The sequence below is a fragment of the Strix aluco genome, chromosome 3, assembly GCF_031877795.1.
Source record: "Strix aluco isolate bStrAlu1 chromosome 3, bStrAlu1.hap1, whole genome shotgun sequence".
In the NCBI taxonomy this organism is placed as follows: domain Eukaryota; kingdom Metazoa; phylum Chordata; class Aves; order Strigiformes; family Strigidae; genus Strix; species Strix aluco.
This window is the reverse complement of record NC_133933.1, coordinates 27,262,331-27,277,515: the sequence shown is the minus strand read 5'-3', so window position 1 is coordinate 27,277,515 and position 15,185 is coordinate 27,262,331. Positions and strand designations below refer to the sequence as shown.

The following is a 15,185-nucleotide window of genomic DNA, read 5'->3' as shown; positions in this document are numbered from 1 at the left end:
ACTAACAAAGGCAGATGTAGAAGAGTGTGTTTTTTGTTTAACAGTATTTATTACTTTTCTGTAACTCTAACTTGGAAAATTCTATGCAGCATATTACTATGATGCAATAATGTTTTCAAGAAGACTGATTTCTATTTCAGAATTAGATGAATTGGTAATGCTCAATACTTGCCTATCCCTTATATTCCACTTAACATCTCTCTCACCTGAGGAACAAATCCCCAGCAAATAGTGACACACCGTTCTGCCACAGTATCAGTGCATTCCTGCAGATGGCTGTAGAACTCTTCAAGTTTATCACCACTGAATGCTTCAGCTAATGGAGAGGCTTGATAAAAGTTTCTAAGTGAACTTCTTTCACAAGAGATTACAATAAGGTAAGAGTTGACTGGATGGCATTTTAGAAGGGACTTGAGAGAATTATTCCGAAGAGAAAATCTAACTGAAACTGTCAGTTCTGTCTTAAAATATAGATATGAAATAGATATGAATATGGATATGACCGAAGAGAGAATGCAGTGAGGAACACAACTCACTTTAAGCTTGAAATAAGCAGACAATTTCTTATAAATTCAAATTGAGTAGGGAGTGTGTGAAGCAATATTCACAGAAGCAGTTAAAAATGAAAAAAACAGACCTCACAACTGCATAACAGAGAAGCAAGCCAAAAAAATGATTAAAAAAAGTTGATTGTGTGGAACAGCTCAACTTTATAAAATCAAAGAATAATCTCAGCAAATCTCCCATTATTTAAATACCTTTTACACAAAAATATTACAGAAATGGTTCTCATATCCTTACACAGAATGGACCTGTAGTACAGATTATTTCACTTCTTACATGGTTTAAAATGTAGACACTGCTGTATCTGGTGGCCAATGGAAATGCATTGATCTGCACTGCTTAAATAAGACAGTTTGGATCATCTTTAACTCTTACTGTACCTTTCTAAATCTCCAGAAGTGGCAGACAATGGCTTCAAGAGCATCTGAGTCCATGATCATGAGTTTATGATGAGGTTAGACGTAAATACCATTAAAAAACTGTTATATATGTATCTCTAAATGTCCAATTAGCTGATTAGGTAAGATGAACACAAAATTCTACACTTCCATTTGACCGAGTCTCCAGAAGTATGCACTTAATCAAAAGGTATCATGTCAAATACATGTACTAGGCAACTGGTGCTGTAAATTTGGGAAGACGATTCTGTATTATCTAGTTATAATGAATACTTCTAATCTTTGCCTCTGGCATGTATCTCAATATAACTACAGAAAAGATGCATGATGATTTCATAATATTACACTGAAATATGCAAGGCATGTTTGTTTTTGAGGAAAAATATATGAAAAACAATGGCTAAGGAATTTTATAAGGAAACATTTCCTCGTTCCCTTGTAGTACACAGCTTGGCCAAAACATGGACACAGCCTCTGGTCTCCATTTGAACACCTTGAGAAAAGCAACATATGTGGTAATTAACTGTTCGTGGGGCACATGCGAGGATGGCACCTTGTCCATTCTGAAGAAGGTACTGACATTCTTTCACTCTCTCAAGTATGCACAGTGCATATGCACTTCCAGTACATGCACAAGACACTACTTTGAGGTCAACATTTCTGGGGAGTAGATGAAGATAGAAAAGAGTGAACAAAACAGTTGCTTTAACAATGAAGATCTGGACTCCACATCTTAGCATGGTATAGGGCAATCATGAAAAACAACCCAGCAATGTTTTGTTAAGAACATTTGAGATACACCTCACTCAGTACACATTTACCCGACTTCAGGTCAAATTAGTGTCTGAAATCTATTTTGTTATTTGTTACAGAAGCACGTCACATGCAGCAATCTGGGCAGTCAGTATATTAAATGCCAGACCACAGTCTACAACAAAGCTGCTGTAACAGCTGCATTCTTGGTGAACAGTTCCTCACCTGGAAAAAATACACTTTTGATAATGGGACACTGAGATCATATGCTCAGGCTGTACATTAGGTCTATCTCTATTTCCATCAAACCCTCTCAGAGAATGAGAAGAACCTTCACAGCTTTTATGGAAACTGTGAAAGCAGCATTGGTGATACACAATATTGGAAGACAGATTCCTGGCAATCGGAAACTAAAGAATGACATCATCTATACAACAGATTGTTTCATCTGCCTTCACAAGTGTGAAAAACTATTACATTAACCAGAAGAGCTACGCACTTTATTTTCCTTTTATTAAATCTTAAACAGATGTGATAAAACCATGCAACTCCTTTTACACTATGCCAATCTGTTCACAACATAACTTTAAACATAAGGGTGACATACCGGTATTATTGAAAGTCCTAGTGCAATCCTATTATGCGAAGAATACAATCTTCCCCTGGCCCAATCAGATTACCTCATCACCTAATACTATATTCTAATACGTTCCTTTCTGTTATCTTTTTCAGCACTTTTAAGTGTCATTCAGACACAGTAGTCATCCAAAATCTACCTGAACTCTACAAATCTACACATTCAACTCCAAATTGGCATAATTTTAGCAAACACAACGGAAAATAAAAACTTACATCGCTACATATGTTTTGACACCCAATCCAAGTCAGTTATGCACTTTATTTGTGATTTGAGTCTCTAAAAAAAATTTCTGTAGTAGAGGCCTACTGCCCTCAGAAAGGATAATGCATTGTTTTTTCTTGCTTCTAATTAGTAATTTAAGCATATGTTCAGCATTTAACTCTAAATGTTTGCCTTTTCCCCAAGCTCTAAGACAGCTGTCCAAAATGTGAATGCCAGAAAACATTTAAATATCAACATCTGTTGAATTATGTTAATTTAGTGTAATATAATTGGCCATGAGTTGGAATTGATCAAAAGTATATGAATTACACAAAGGCAAATCCAAACCAATATCTTGGTGTACAAACAAGTCACCAAGGAACAGTGAGGGAATAAAACCAAAAATCCACTTCTGTCAAAAATTAAATAGCTAAAACTTACAGTTTTCTTCATCAAATGACATGATTTCACATTTTCAAGACAGGAAATGAATATTTAGACTCATTCAGAATATAAATTTTGTATTCAGAATATTTCTAAGTATTTTTGACAGTAAGTTCCATTATTGTTTTGTGTCAAGTAACACCTGATAAAAATAATGCTCATATTCATGAAATGTTGAAACAGTTAGAAAACAGATTGCAGTAATAGAATACCATCCTGTTACAAGACAATATTGTTTCACAAATTCTAAAGCAAATATTCTTTGGTTTTTTCTTCATCTTTCAACAACATTGTTGATATCCAAGAGATATGGGCCCTGATCCTGCTCTGAAGTGATATGGAAAGTATCTTTACAACTTGAGCACCATGGGCTTGAACAGATACTTCCATGGAAGGACTTGATACCTTACTCAGCTACATTATTTCTTCCAGATATTTCTGGATACATATTTGTTTACTAAGTATGACATTCACTAAATAAACTCAGTGCAGGACAAATGTATTTTGTTGAAAAGACATTAAAAAACACATCTTAAAGTTCTGGATTACACTCATATATAGAGTTAGGTTAAATTACTGCAAACATTAGTGTCATACTCAAAATCCTTTATTTTTAAAACAGGTATGGAACAAGAAGTAACACTAAAAATCCAAGTATCTAATACAGTCGCTCAAAAATGGAAGAAAGAAAATGTCTTATCAGGTTGGAAGCACTCAACACTCAACCTGTATGCCAATTTCTTTCTCCACCTCTGTGCTGGGAAGGTGAGCAAGCGTGGCTAGCTGGAATGAATGTGGTCCATTCTAAGAGACCAGTAATTCAATTAATGTAGGTAAATAGCCAGTGCAAAGTAATGATTTTTAATCAGTCATTCAGACCTAGATCTGGACCAGCGATCCAGCAGCTTTTTGTCATATTACAACCATTGTGGTCAGTCCTTGACCTACTGCCTGCCAATCACTTTTAAGAAAATAACAACTCTGCAGCTGGACCCCAACATCATTCTCCTCCTTAATCTTTTTCACTTCCCTATTTTAATACTACGCTTGAGAAACAGCTCTTCAAACAATCTTATTGTCTGGTCAAGATATAAGAGTTACAATTCAGTCAATAATCTGATAAACAAAGATAGAACTGTATGTAAGTTGGGGTGAGGGGGGAAAAAATTAAATCCCTAAAGCTGAGACTGAACATTAAGCAAACTATGCTTCCTAACATTCTGCACCCATTCCCCTTAGTAACTGTCATGCAACCCCACTGAGTACAAGGGGTCTGTGTGTAGAAGAGTGAACGCAAAATTTGACTTTCTAATAACAAATGTGAGCAGGTAAGAGAAAGTTAGAGAAAAATTGACTTTTTTTGTTCCTTTTTAGTTTCAAAATTCTTTAATTGCAAAAACTTTACTTCTGTCCTTCTGCTCTATATTATTAATTAGCAATATCAACACTTTAAAACATGCATATGAAGTAACAAGAGAATGGCAAAACTAATTCCAAAATCCAAAAATCAGCAGGCTGAACAGTGTCCTTCGCTTCCCTTTAGCCAGGACAGTTACTGTCAGTTTCCAAATAGGCTGAAATGTATTGTTACAATAAATGATCACAATTTCACAACATCAAGAAAGAAAATAAACATGAAAATTTTATGTAACTTGAAACAAACTACTCAAGTTTCCTTCTAAACTCTTTCTCTCCTTACACAAAACCACAGTCTGAATAGAAGTCAGCGTGCCTATGCCTCAGAATTTTACTGAATGTACAGTAGTGGATGCAAGATACAGGGATTTCTTCAAGATTAGTAGGAACTCAATGTAAAAATTGCACAAACAGTTTAATTTACAATAAGAACAGAAAGAGGCAAACCCACCCTTCCTTGAGGCATGGCTATTCACCCTTATGTTTGCAGTATGCAGCTTTCATGTGCCTGTGTGGTGAACCAGGTAGGCACATCTGCACCGCATTTCTTGTGGTGCAGGAGATGTTGGGACAAATGAGTGGTGGAAAAACACTGCAAAACAACCTTTTTTGATTGCAATGCTGCTTAACAATACGTTAAATAGTTTGTGGAATTACAGTGCAAGTTATTGCACATAGTTCCCGCTCAGACCTTAAACAGCAGGAAGGGTCTTCACACCTCTGAAGCCCAAATTAACTTTATCCTTATGCTATTAACATTTTAACAGGTAAGCTGAGACAACCAAAGCCTGAGCTCTGGAGCTAAAAAAGAGTCTAATGCAGTTGAGTGTGAGAAACAAGCATACCATGTGCTAAAATTCAGGTACTTGAAAATGAGACATTTGCTATCAATTCATTCAGGGGAAAATTCAATCCAGATGGTACTTCAGGAGGATCCAGAAGTACATAATTTCTGGAGGTTATCTGATTTTTTAATTATATGTATTTTTTAAAATCAGGACTAATTGACTTCCTGTTAGTTAACATACTCACGTGTACCTGGAATTGAATTTTAAATGACAAATTTTCAGTATCATTTAGCATCGTATTTATATACAATATTATAAAGTGTATTAGATTTTAGTGCAATAACAATGAAATTTGGCTTGTGGTTTTGTACTTAATTAGTTTTGCACTAAAGATGCTATGAAACTGCTCAGATCATAAGGAAAAATGTACTTTCAAAGCAGAACATGGGCTCTTCAGAGTTTCTGCTATTTTTGCAAATGTTCTCATTATGAAAGTTGCATTAAAATATGACACTTTTAAGACACTTAGTGACTAATATTCATTTAATCAATGGATACTTTAAATCTATCCATGAACCAATACTGAGGCTTGAATATTTCCATAAAATTAAAGTATCAAATACTGGCTACATTTTGAAAAAACAATCAAACCATTGTTGCCCCATTCCCCTCTCCCAGATGAAAATCTTTTTGGGACCTTAAAAATGAGGCAGTATAGAAAACACAATCAGGAATTGCCCTCTTCCAAAATGGCACCACCTTTTATTCTTCCCAGAGAATAAAAATACTAAACTGATAAAATAATGTTGTCCCTGAGCGTGACAGCAAGGGAGGAAAGCAATGTGTCCTCAAACATTCACATAATTTAATCTGGAACTGCAAATATTATTAAGCACCAATCATAACAGCACAGTTACTGCTTCATGGCACTCCAAAGAGGAGATAAAACTGCTTAGTTGTTAATTTCTAATGATGTAAACACATTTGAATTTTAATGTTATATCTGAATCTCCCACATTATTAGCTCTGGGGTTAAAAGATATTAACTTTAATAATTTTACACTTGAATTAAAAGGTGTGTTTAAATATTACTTTCTTTTAAAGTATTTTTGTTGAGAATATGTGTTCATGTGATGGTAGAAGTGAATCACCTAGTAAAACAGCTATGCATTCCTTAGCTTTACTGCAGTGTAAGTATGTGCACGTTTTCACATACAATTTTCAAAAACTGGTTGAATTTACCTCCTCTGGTATTGTAATTTCATTCCGCAAAAGCCACATTAAACAATTACAGTTCTTGTAATTAACCAGTAGCCTAATGTACAGTTTTCTTATCCCAATCCATTAACAGCTGCTCAAAAAATGTAGTAATTAATGGTTTCATTTATTTTTGGCAAACCTGCAACTCGACAAATAGTTTTGTATCTGCTGCAAATTAGGACTCCTTCCCAAACAACAGATGACACGGTGGGAAAGAGGGAGCAGGCAGAATCCTTGCACATTTTTGTCTCTTTAGAAGATCAAATAAAGAGCAGCTGTAGTGCTATTTGTCACATCTGTGTAAAAAAGTACCATGATGCATATTATCACATGAAAATGAACAAGTGCTGTACAAATAAGGGTTTCCCTTCCAAACTGGGAAAGATCGAAAGCTGTATTTCTAACCAAAGCAGTAATACACTTTTGAAAAGCCCTCAACAAGTTTGGTGTTATTTTTCTTCTTAGGAGCCTCTTTAAATACTAATTCATAGAGAATACTGTTAGTCATAAAAAGTGAAAATACCTGAGTCATCCTCTTGTAGCAAACACAAGGTACATATTTAAACAGGATTGAGAACAACTAGAGAAAGGAGGGAAAGAGACAGTTGCAGAAAACAAGGGGGAGCTTTGACTAATATTCTGGAGTTTTATTGACACTTATCACCATTTAGTTGCATCTGACATGTTTCTTTTACATAACTGTTCTCGTACTACTTCCAGAGTCTGCTTTCCTGAGTGTCTCCTCCACACGTGCAAGGACCTGCATTTCAGTCTGTGCTATTCACCATGGCAGGAGAAGTCCTCAGAGACTTCTTGCCAGCTTAAAATAGAGCAGCAACAGGTGATCATTGGATGACGGGCACACAGTTCTCCTGCCAGATTATAGTAATGGCTGAGTAGGTGGCTCCTGCTGATTTTTAAAGAAATATCAAAGTACTACCTCTACTTTAAGCTATAGTCTACTTTGCAGCCACAAGAAGTGGCTAACTGGTTTGTACTAGAGCTGTTTTCTGGTTATTTCTGGTTATTCAGATAGTCAAATGAGGATAAGAATACTTTCTAACTTCATAAGGGTATTGTGAGGATAAGTACATTAAATATTAAGAGACAGGCAGACAGTTGTGTGATGGAGGTCCCCCATATATTTATCAATACAATCTCATGTTCAAAATCATGTTATAGCAGCTCAGCAAAATACCATTCAATGCTGTCTCCACTGCTGACCAAATGAAGCTCAACCCTGGGGAATATTCTTTAGGTAGAACTCATTTTTATAAAATTTTACAAAGGTGACTTAAGAAAATGTGTTTTGCCTCATGACGGGAGCAGGCACACAATGAGCACATGATCAGCTATGGCAGTTCAGCTGCCAAGCACCAACTTGTTAACTCGCCATAACTCAATCATGTTCAATTGTTTGCCCACAGCCTCAGGCTACAGACAGACATTTGGTCTGCTAACAACTGCGCCAGATGAAGACATTACTATCCCAAGCTATTTGTTATCACACATCTGCTGGAGATTATCATCTCCACAGCTCTGCCGGAGGAACAAATCATGTGAGTACTCCCTAATATGGTTTGTACAAAACCAGCCAATTTAATTTAAATAGGTGAGTTGAACTAACCAGGCTGGTTTTGCCCAAAGCATATTAAAAAAAATGAAAACAAAAAAACCTTCTTTCCTGGCAAAAGAGTAGAGGATGAAAACAAGCAACTGGAAGAATAAACACCTTTAAGCAATGTAGCTGGATTGGGGAGGGGACTGTTCCTGTCCTAATGCAGAGAGATAATGTAAACAGAGAACTGTTTCAAAGGCTATACAGGAGAAATAAATGCAGCTTCTAAACCAGTATTATTTAGTAGTTTTTATATAATTTAAATAATTAATGGGAAAACTACGTATCTGTAGATTAAAGCTTATCTGTAAAGGTAGCATAAATATACATGTAAATGTGTCGAATACAGAAGATCACATGTGTTGAACTGTATCAGCATAATATAATCTATGCAGGTTCTAAGTTTTATGGTGTATGCAGGTTCTAAGTTTTATGGTGTAGGACTGTCCGCCTCCTTAACATTTGGTTCATCAGTAGCTATATCAACAGTTCTCAATCTAATTATCTTGCCACTAGTAAAAGTTCATGTCAGTTTATATAGGAATGGCTCATTATTATTAATTTTGACAGAACAAACCTAATACAAGCAACCCAGTACAGTAAAGCTCACCCAGAACGTATCAGTATTATTTCACCACAAAGAGACAGCTGCAGATCACCACCGTGCTTAGAGCTCCACACCTTTCTGATGTATTTACAGAGTAAATTATTCCACAAGTCACTGATCTAATGTAATATGGGTATTTACATACTGTCTACATGCTGAGACAAGAACTGTGTTCAGTCATCCAAAAGGGGTAAGAAAAGTCAAGACAAGCACAGAAAAATGTGTGTGCACATACATATCCATATACATACAAAACCCAGAAAAAAGGTCTTCCACAACAGCAAACAAAAGATAGTCCCACAACAAGAAATGTTGTGTGAAAACAGAGACCCAGAGAAATTCAGTCTTGCAATAAAAGCAGATTAAACTGTATTCTGGATAAGTACAATAGTTTTATAGAATGTCCAATACTTACCCACTGCTGCTGTTCTATCACTGCATTTAGCAACAAACAGTAAGACAAAATAAGGTCACAGCCATAACTTTTTGTATGCCTCTTGTTAAGGGGGTTACTCATCTGAATTACCTTGATGTGTCAACTGTAATAGCTTAGCACATGCAAGAACTAATTTAGAGTCAATTTTAGACAGCTTCAGACTTTCAGGTGTGAGTCAAGACTTGCATTCAACAGAAGATTTAACTGCATATGCATGTAGTACACTGAAATAATTAAAGATTTACTACAATGTTACTTAATTCTGTAACAACCTTGTGATATTTGATTGGTATCATTGTAGTTCAGTGGCTTTTAAAGTATTTGGGCACATGCAAAAATCTAAATGACAGATTTCCATATGATGATTTCATACATAGTAACAAAGATGCACATTCGCAACTAAGGTGACATTCACCATTTTATTAACTCTGAACAATATTTGCTACTAAACCAGTAGTTTCTATAGGTAACTTGTTAAGCAGAAACATTTTCCTTCCCTGTATTGTCAAAACTAAGATTAACCCCTTTGGTAGAAGTGATAATTTAAAATTAAGTCATAACAAAATCTGCCTTCAATATTAACCACAGATAAATCTGACATATGTCACTACACACCATGAATTTCATTTGTAAGGAACAGAATACAGAGGAATTGTTTTGAACTGAATGAGGATAGGTACTATGAGGTACATATGAGGAGATGCACTATGTATTCATTTTGTGGTGTTCCTATATATCTGAAATTCAATCTCTATTTTGGTTGTAACAGCTTTTGATAAAAAGCACTATTTTAGGTTAACACTTAAACTATAGGAAGAAAGTAGTCACCTGACATGCTATTGGCCTGAGAGAGAAACATTTGCACATTGTGCAAATTAAATTTTTATTTTCAGCAGCTAAACTGTAGCAAGAATGTTAAAATTTGTTCAATATGCGTCTTGTAAGGTGTATATGACTTGATATTCTAAGACAGCAGATGGCCTGTTACAAATTTCGTTTTCATGGAAATTTGAGAATTTCTCTTCAAGTCACTTTAAAGAATCCATAGTAAAGTTTCTGTGGTAGGCAGAGAAAGCGGTGTTTTTTTGAAGAAGTACAAATAACTGTTTTGAAATAACCTGGCTCCATCCGGAGGAAAAAGCCTTTGAAAACAGAGATGATGGTACCAGGAGATGTTAGCAGGTGACCTTGCCGTTTTTAAGGGTATTACAGTATGATAATATACTGTGGTATTATGTATGTCATAATAATTGTTTATGTAAGTGTTACTTTGATATTACAGATATTTTATGGAAAATGCCAGTCTTCAGTCTTGGACTTGCCACCTATTGCTTCTACACAAGCCTGCCAGATGTTTACTGGGATAATAGTCTACTGCTGATTGGACATGAAGAACAGCTGAAGATCACTTCAGCTATTTAACACCATTTTAAATCTCTCTAACTGCTTGTGTAGGTAGCAATCACTTCACAAGAGCTTCACTGGTCAGAATAACAAGACGTAAGTTATGACTGATTCCTCAAACACCATTTTAAATTGCTGCAGCATAAAAAAAGATCCTAAAAGTACTTAAAAATTAATCTACTTCTTACTGCTCACTTTATATCCACTTTATACTCTCAGAGTGTGTTTATGGTGAAAATTTATATCTAAAGTGAACTCATTCTAAAATTCTGAGCAAAAATATGATTTAACAAGTGCACTTGCCAGAAAACATATGCGGAATTTTTTTTCTGATTTTTTTGAATTAATATAAAAGATTTAATAGACAAAGCTTTCTGAAGATGAATGACCAACACTTGCATAACCAATGTTTTAGAGCATGTAACCAGAACTTGTATACAATTACATAGATTCATATTTAATATGTATGTTTTTGAAAGAAGTACTGGTCTCCCTTCCAGATATTCATCAAAGTAAGTATTTAACAGTATTAAAAACTTATTTCAGGATGACCACACATATACTAGAAGACAAGTGTCTGAAAGACAACCATCTCACTCAAAACTATAGTATTACATGATGATATAAATCTATTATAAACTTTTTTCAAAAAGTCATTTAATAGCACATTGTCATCTTTAACAGAACAATATAAAAATTGTGTAAGGTGTTGCGCATAGGAAGGGAAATATTTCTGTAGTTTCTCACTTTAAAAAAAACCCCTAGAATTAAAATAATTTTTTGGCAGAAGAGATTCAGCAGGTAACATGTACATAAAAAACCCTCTAGGAACAGACTCCTAGACCAGTGCCCATCAGTTTAGTGTTGAATTTTTTGTCTGTTGAGTGGGAGGAAAAAAGCTAGAGGATGGAACTAGATTAGTTTTTAATAAGTCTTCACAATGACATTTTTATTGTCAAAATATGATATAAAAACAATTTAAGTGTTACAGTATTTGAGCTATCTTCTTGATTTCAAAAGTATGTATGCATAATGGTAATTTTATACATTTTCAGCACTTAAATGCCAGAAACACAAACCTCACTTTGGCATCCGTTTAATTCTGATATCTACTAAAGAGATTAAGTTTAGTAAGTGTAGTTGGATATAGTCACCAGTAAAGTCTAATACCCATTTTAGGCAAAAATTATGCCATATAGAAGAATTTCTTGAAAGTAAATCATAAAAAACCAGAAGACTTCTGAAAATACCCCAAAAGAATGGTGTAATTTCTTATATAAAAATCTGAGTTAAGAAATCAACAAATTCATAAACAGTATTAACAACTGCAGCACTAACTTACCTGCTAGCTGTTTTTACAGAGCTGTTCTTCTTGTGTCCTCTCTCCGATCTGTTGTCTCGCAAGAGTTGAAGCTATTAAAAAAAAATGTTCAGAATAGTCTCACAAGCTATGCCTTTATTTGCTTTTCAGAAATGTTACCCTGACAATGCCATTCTTTCCTGTCTTGAGTAATCTTTCAATACTTTTTACCCAAGACTCTGAGATGAACATCTAATAGAATTTTACAATAATTGCTAATATTTCAAGTTATATCCAACAATTTAAAATTCCTAAATAATTGAAAATGTAAAAATTAAAACATTCTCAAAGCACATTAGAAAGCAATGCAGTTCATAATTTAACAATTAATTTCACTGTAAAATTTTACAATTTTCACAATTTCAATTTAAATTTTAAAAATTGTACAACAAAAACTGTTGGAGAATACTTAAATTATGAAAAACTATTCAGGTTGGCACTTGTATCTAAGCTGTTATGAAACAGTTATAAACTCCTCTAAGCCCCAGGAGCTTTTGTAATTTGAAAGTTGCAGAATCAACAAAAACATGGTATTAAAGCTTCCCATAATGGTGGGCAAGTAGGAATAATGAAGGATTCATTTAACTGAAACGGTGACTCAGTTTCTGGAACAAGTTGCAATTCATTCTTTTTATTTTTAGACAAATAAAGGAAGACTTTTCATTCAGACTGTCTCCAATACTCAGAAGTCTATTTCCAGCATTATGATATTTGTCAGGATGAGTAAAGTGGCAGTAACAGTAAAAAATGACTGTCAGAAAGTTACATCAAAGAAATTAAAACTAGACAGTACAAAAAAATACATGTTTCTTGAAACTAGTCATATATTGAAGAAAATATAGAATGAAAGAATGTTTAGAAACAGACTACAGGTAAACGGATCTAATATTCACAGCAAACACATTTAAAAGTCCACTGGAAATTAGAAAATTATGTAATTTAGGACTTGGCCAACCACACCTTAATGTTGTACATGAGCATGGACTCCAAAAAATGACACCTATCTATAAAATTAAACTTGATTATGTTTTCCCCAACTCTCTATAGCTTGCTTCTTGTATAAGGTGTGCTCCTCATCATTTCAACTATCTAGTTCCTAGATGCAGTAAAATAGTGCCGCCTGTTTTTATAAGACAATCTGAATGATACATAAAGGTAAGACACCTTATTCTGATATACTTTGGCAAAGTATTTTTTTAATTTTCTTAGTGTCAATGAATCAGAGCACTTACAATTCATATTTAAATGTAGTCACAGTTTTTACCAGTATGACATTCATACAATCATTTCATGATCAATTTAAGGAGAACAGTCTTACTGTTACCAATATTCTCTGGCTGATAAGTAAAGTGTAGTTATAGCATGTATAAATACAGATCACCTGCCAGACTTTAAATTTAGCTAGTTAATTACTTGTGTTCTAACATAACTTGCACTCCAGAAATTAATTAAAAAAGAAAGTAGTAAAGCTATGCAGCCAATAGTTATACACTATGAATCTTCACAAATTCAGTGAGAAATTTATAGGCTGCCAAAATTGTCATAATTACATTGCACCATCATTCTCATTTCTTTTACTTGTCTAAAAGAAATAACCCATTATCTACCAGTACCCCCTATATTATTTGATGACATTAGGTTTACTTCAAATTCATTTATAATCTGCAAGTTACAAATACAGTGATCTTCAGATAAGCTCTGAAAACACAGCTCTTAGGAAATATGAAATAAACACATAAAATTTAAAATTAATTCAAATCTACTATTATCTGAGAAAAATGAATTAATTTGTGATTATACACCAGCTAAAGCAGATGTTTCTCACACTCTATGCTGAATGGATATGGCCAGTATGTATGATGTAAGTTAATGTATTTCTCAGCACGGAAACTTCCATATTGTTTTATGCTTAGAAACTTTTAAAGAAGTAAACAGCACATCTTCAGTGAACTACTCTGTTATGTGAGACAATCAATATATTAAAAAAATCAATTAAAAAAACCCCAAATCACTCAAACTCATTCTAACCTAGCAAATTTGACTACTTATAGCATCAAAATTTCAGGAATAGGATAAAGATTAGCCCAAGAGAACTTTTTATCGTGATGAATTAAGACAAAGTATGCTCAATATTTAAAATGCTCTTTTTGATGTGTTTCTTCTACTAGGAAATGTGTTTCAAAATAATAAGAGTTAAATACGAATCATATAAAGCCATCTATTTAGATGTTAGATGTCAGTCAGCTTACTGTAACATGTTAGAAGTTCACAATTTACAGCTAAAACTGTACTATGTTTTATATACTTTGGCAGTTTTGGCAAGTAATATAACTGAGAGATTCGGCTTTCTCTGGAGTTCAAAAGAAGGGGGAGGGGACAGGAAAGAGTACACACTACAACTTACTGGAGCTACAAGTGTTCATGATGGATCATCCTAAGATGAACCTGTCCAAGATTCTATAGATCTTATTTCATTCTGAAGTTTCAAATCCAATTAAATTTGTAAATGTACTAGCAAGCTCACACAGATCTAATGAAATCAACTGTGTTATATCAATTTTTACCAACTTAAAAAATGTACTATGGAACTTTAGTCTTAAATTTCAATGCACTGATGATGGCTACTTTTACAACTGAAGAGTTGAAGAGAGTTTATGAAATAAAACCAGACTTACGTTCACATTTTATAGTTCTTGGACAGTATGTTCTGTTTAAACCTTACTACCATCCATAAAGAAAGGTATTCCTCCATGTCTGAAGACAAGCTAAAGAAATATGTGCTATATTGTTCAACAAATATTAAATGTGTCTTCACATTTCCTCAACCACATCTCTAGGCTTGGACCTCCTAGGGACTACATTGTAAGGGCTCAGACGACAAACTAGTGAGATATTTTCACCAATATCTGCACCATGATGAAGATTTACCAGTTCCTTTTTTACTGCTGTGGTTGTTTTAACCAATGAAATGCAGAAAAATGGAATTGAAGATCTTCCTGTAGAAGCCTGCCCGCTCTTGTTACTGTTCTGTATTTCTTGATTTTGCGAGTCAAATATTTTGCTTTCCAGCATTTTGAGAAACGCAATATTTGGAGATAATATGATTAACAAAAATAATTAAAAAAAATAATCAGACTTTTCATTTAACCTGTTAAAACTCAAAGACACAACTGAAATTGACTAATTAAAGACTTTTTATTAAGGGACTTTCTGAAATGCAGTGCTTTTAATATGTTTCTTTACAAGAAAATATGAAAACATACCTGCTTTGTTTATAATTTCTTAAAATATTAGCC

General features: G+C 34.1%; 1 protein-coding gene across 1 annotated transcript in view; it reads right to left on the bottom strand.

The window, feature by feature from the left end:
- GPATCH2 (G-patch domain containing 2) overlaps window positions 1-15,185 on the bottom strand; it is a 126,342-nt gene that overhangs the window by 20,767 nt on the left and 90,390 nt on the right. The window contains exon 8 of the mRNA XM_074817896.1: window positions 11,872-11,942. Within this exon, the coding sequence (XP_074673997.1) occupies window positions 11,872-11,942 (71 nt within the window). The remainder of the gene's footprint in view (window positions 1-11,871; window positions 11,943-15,185) is intronic.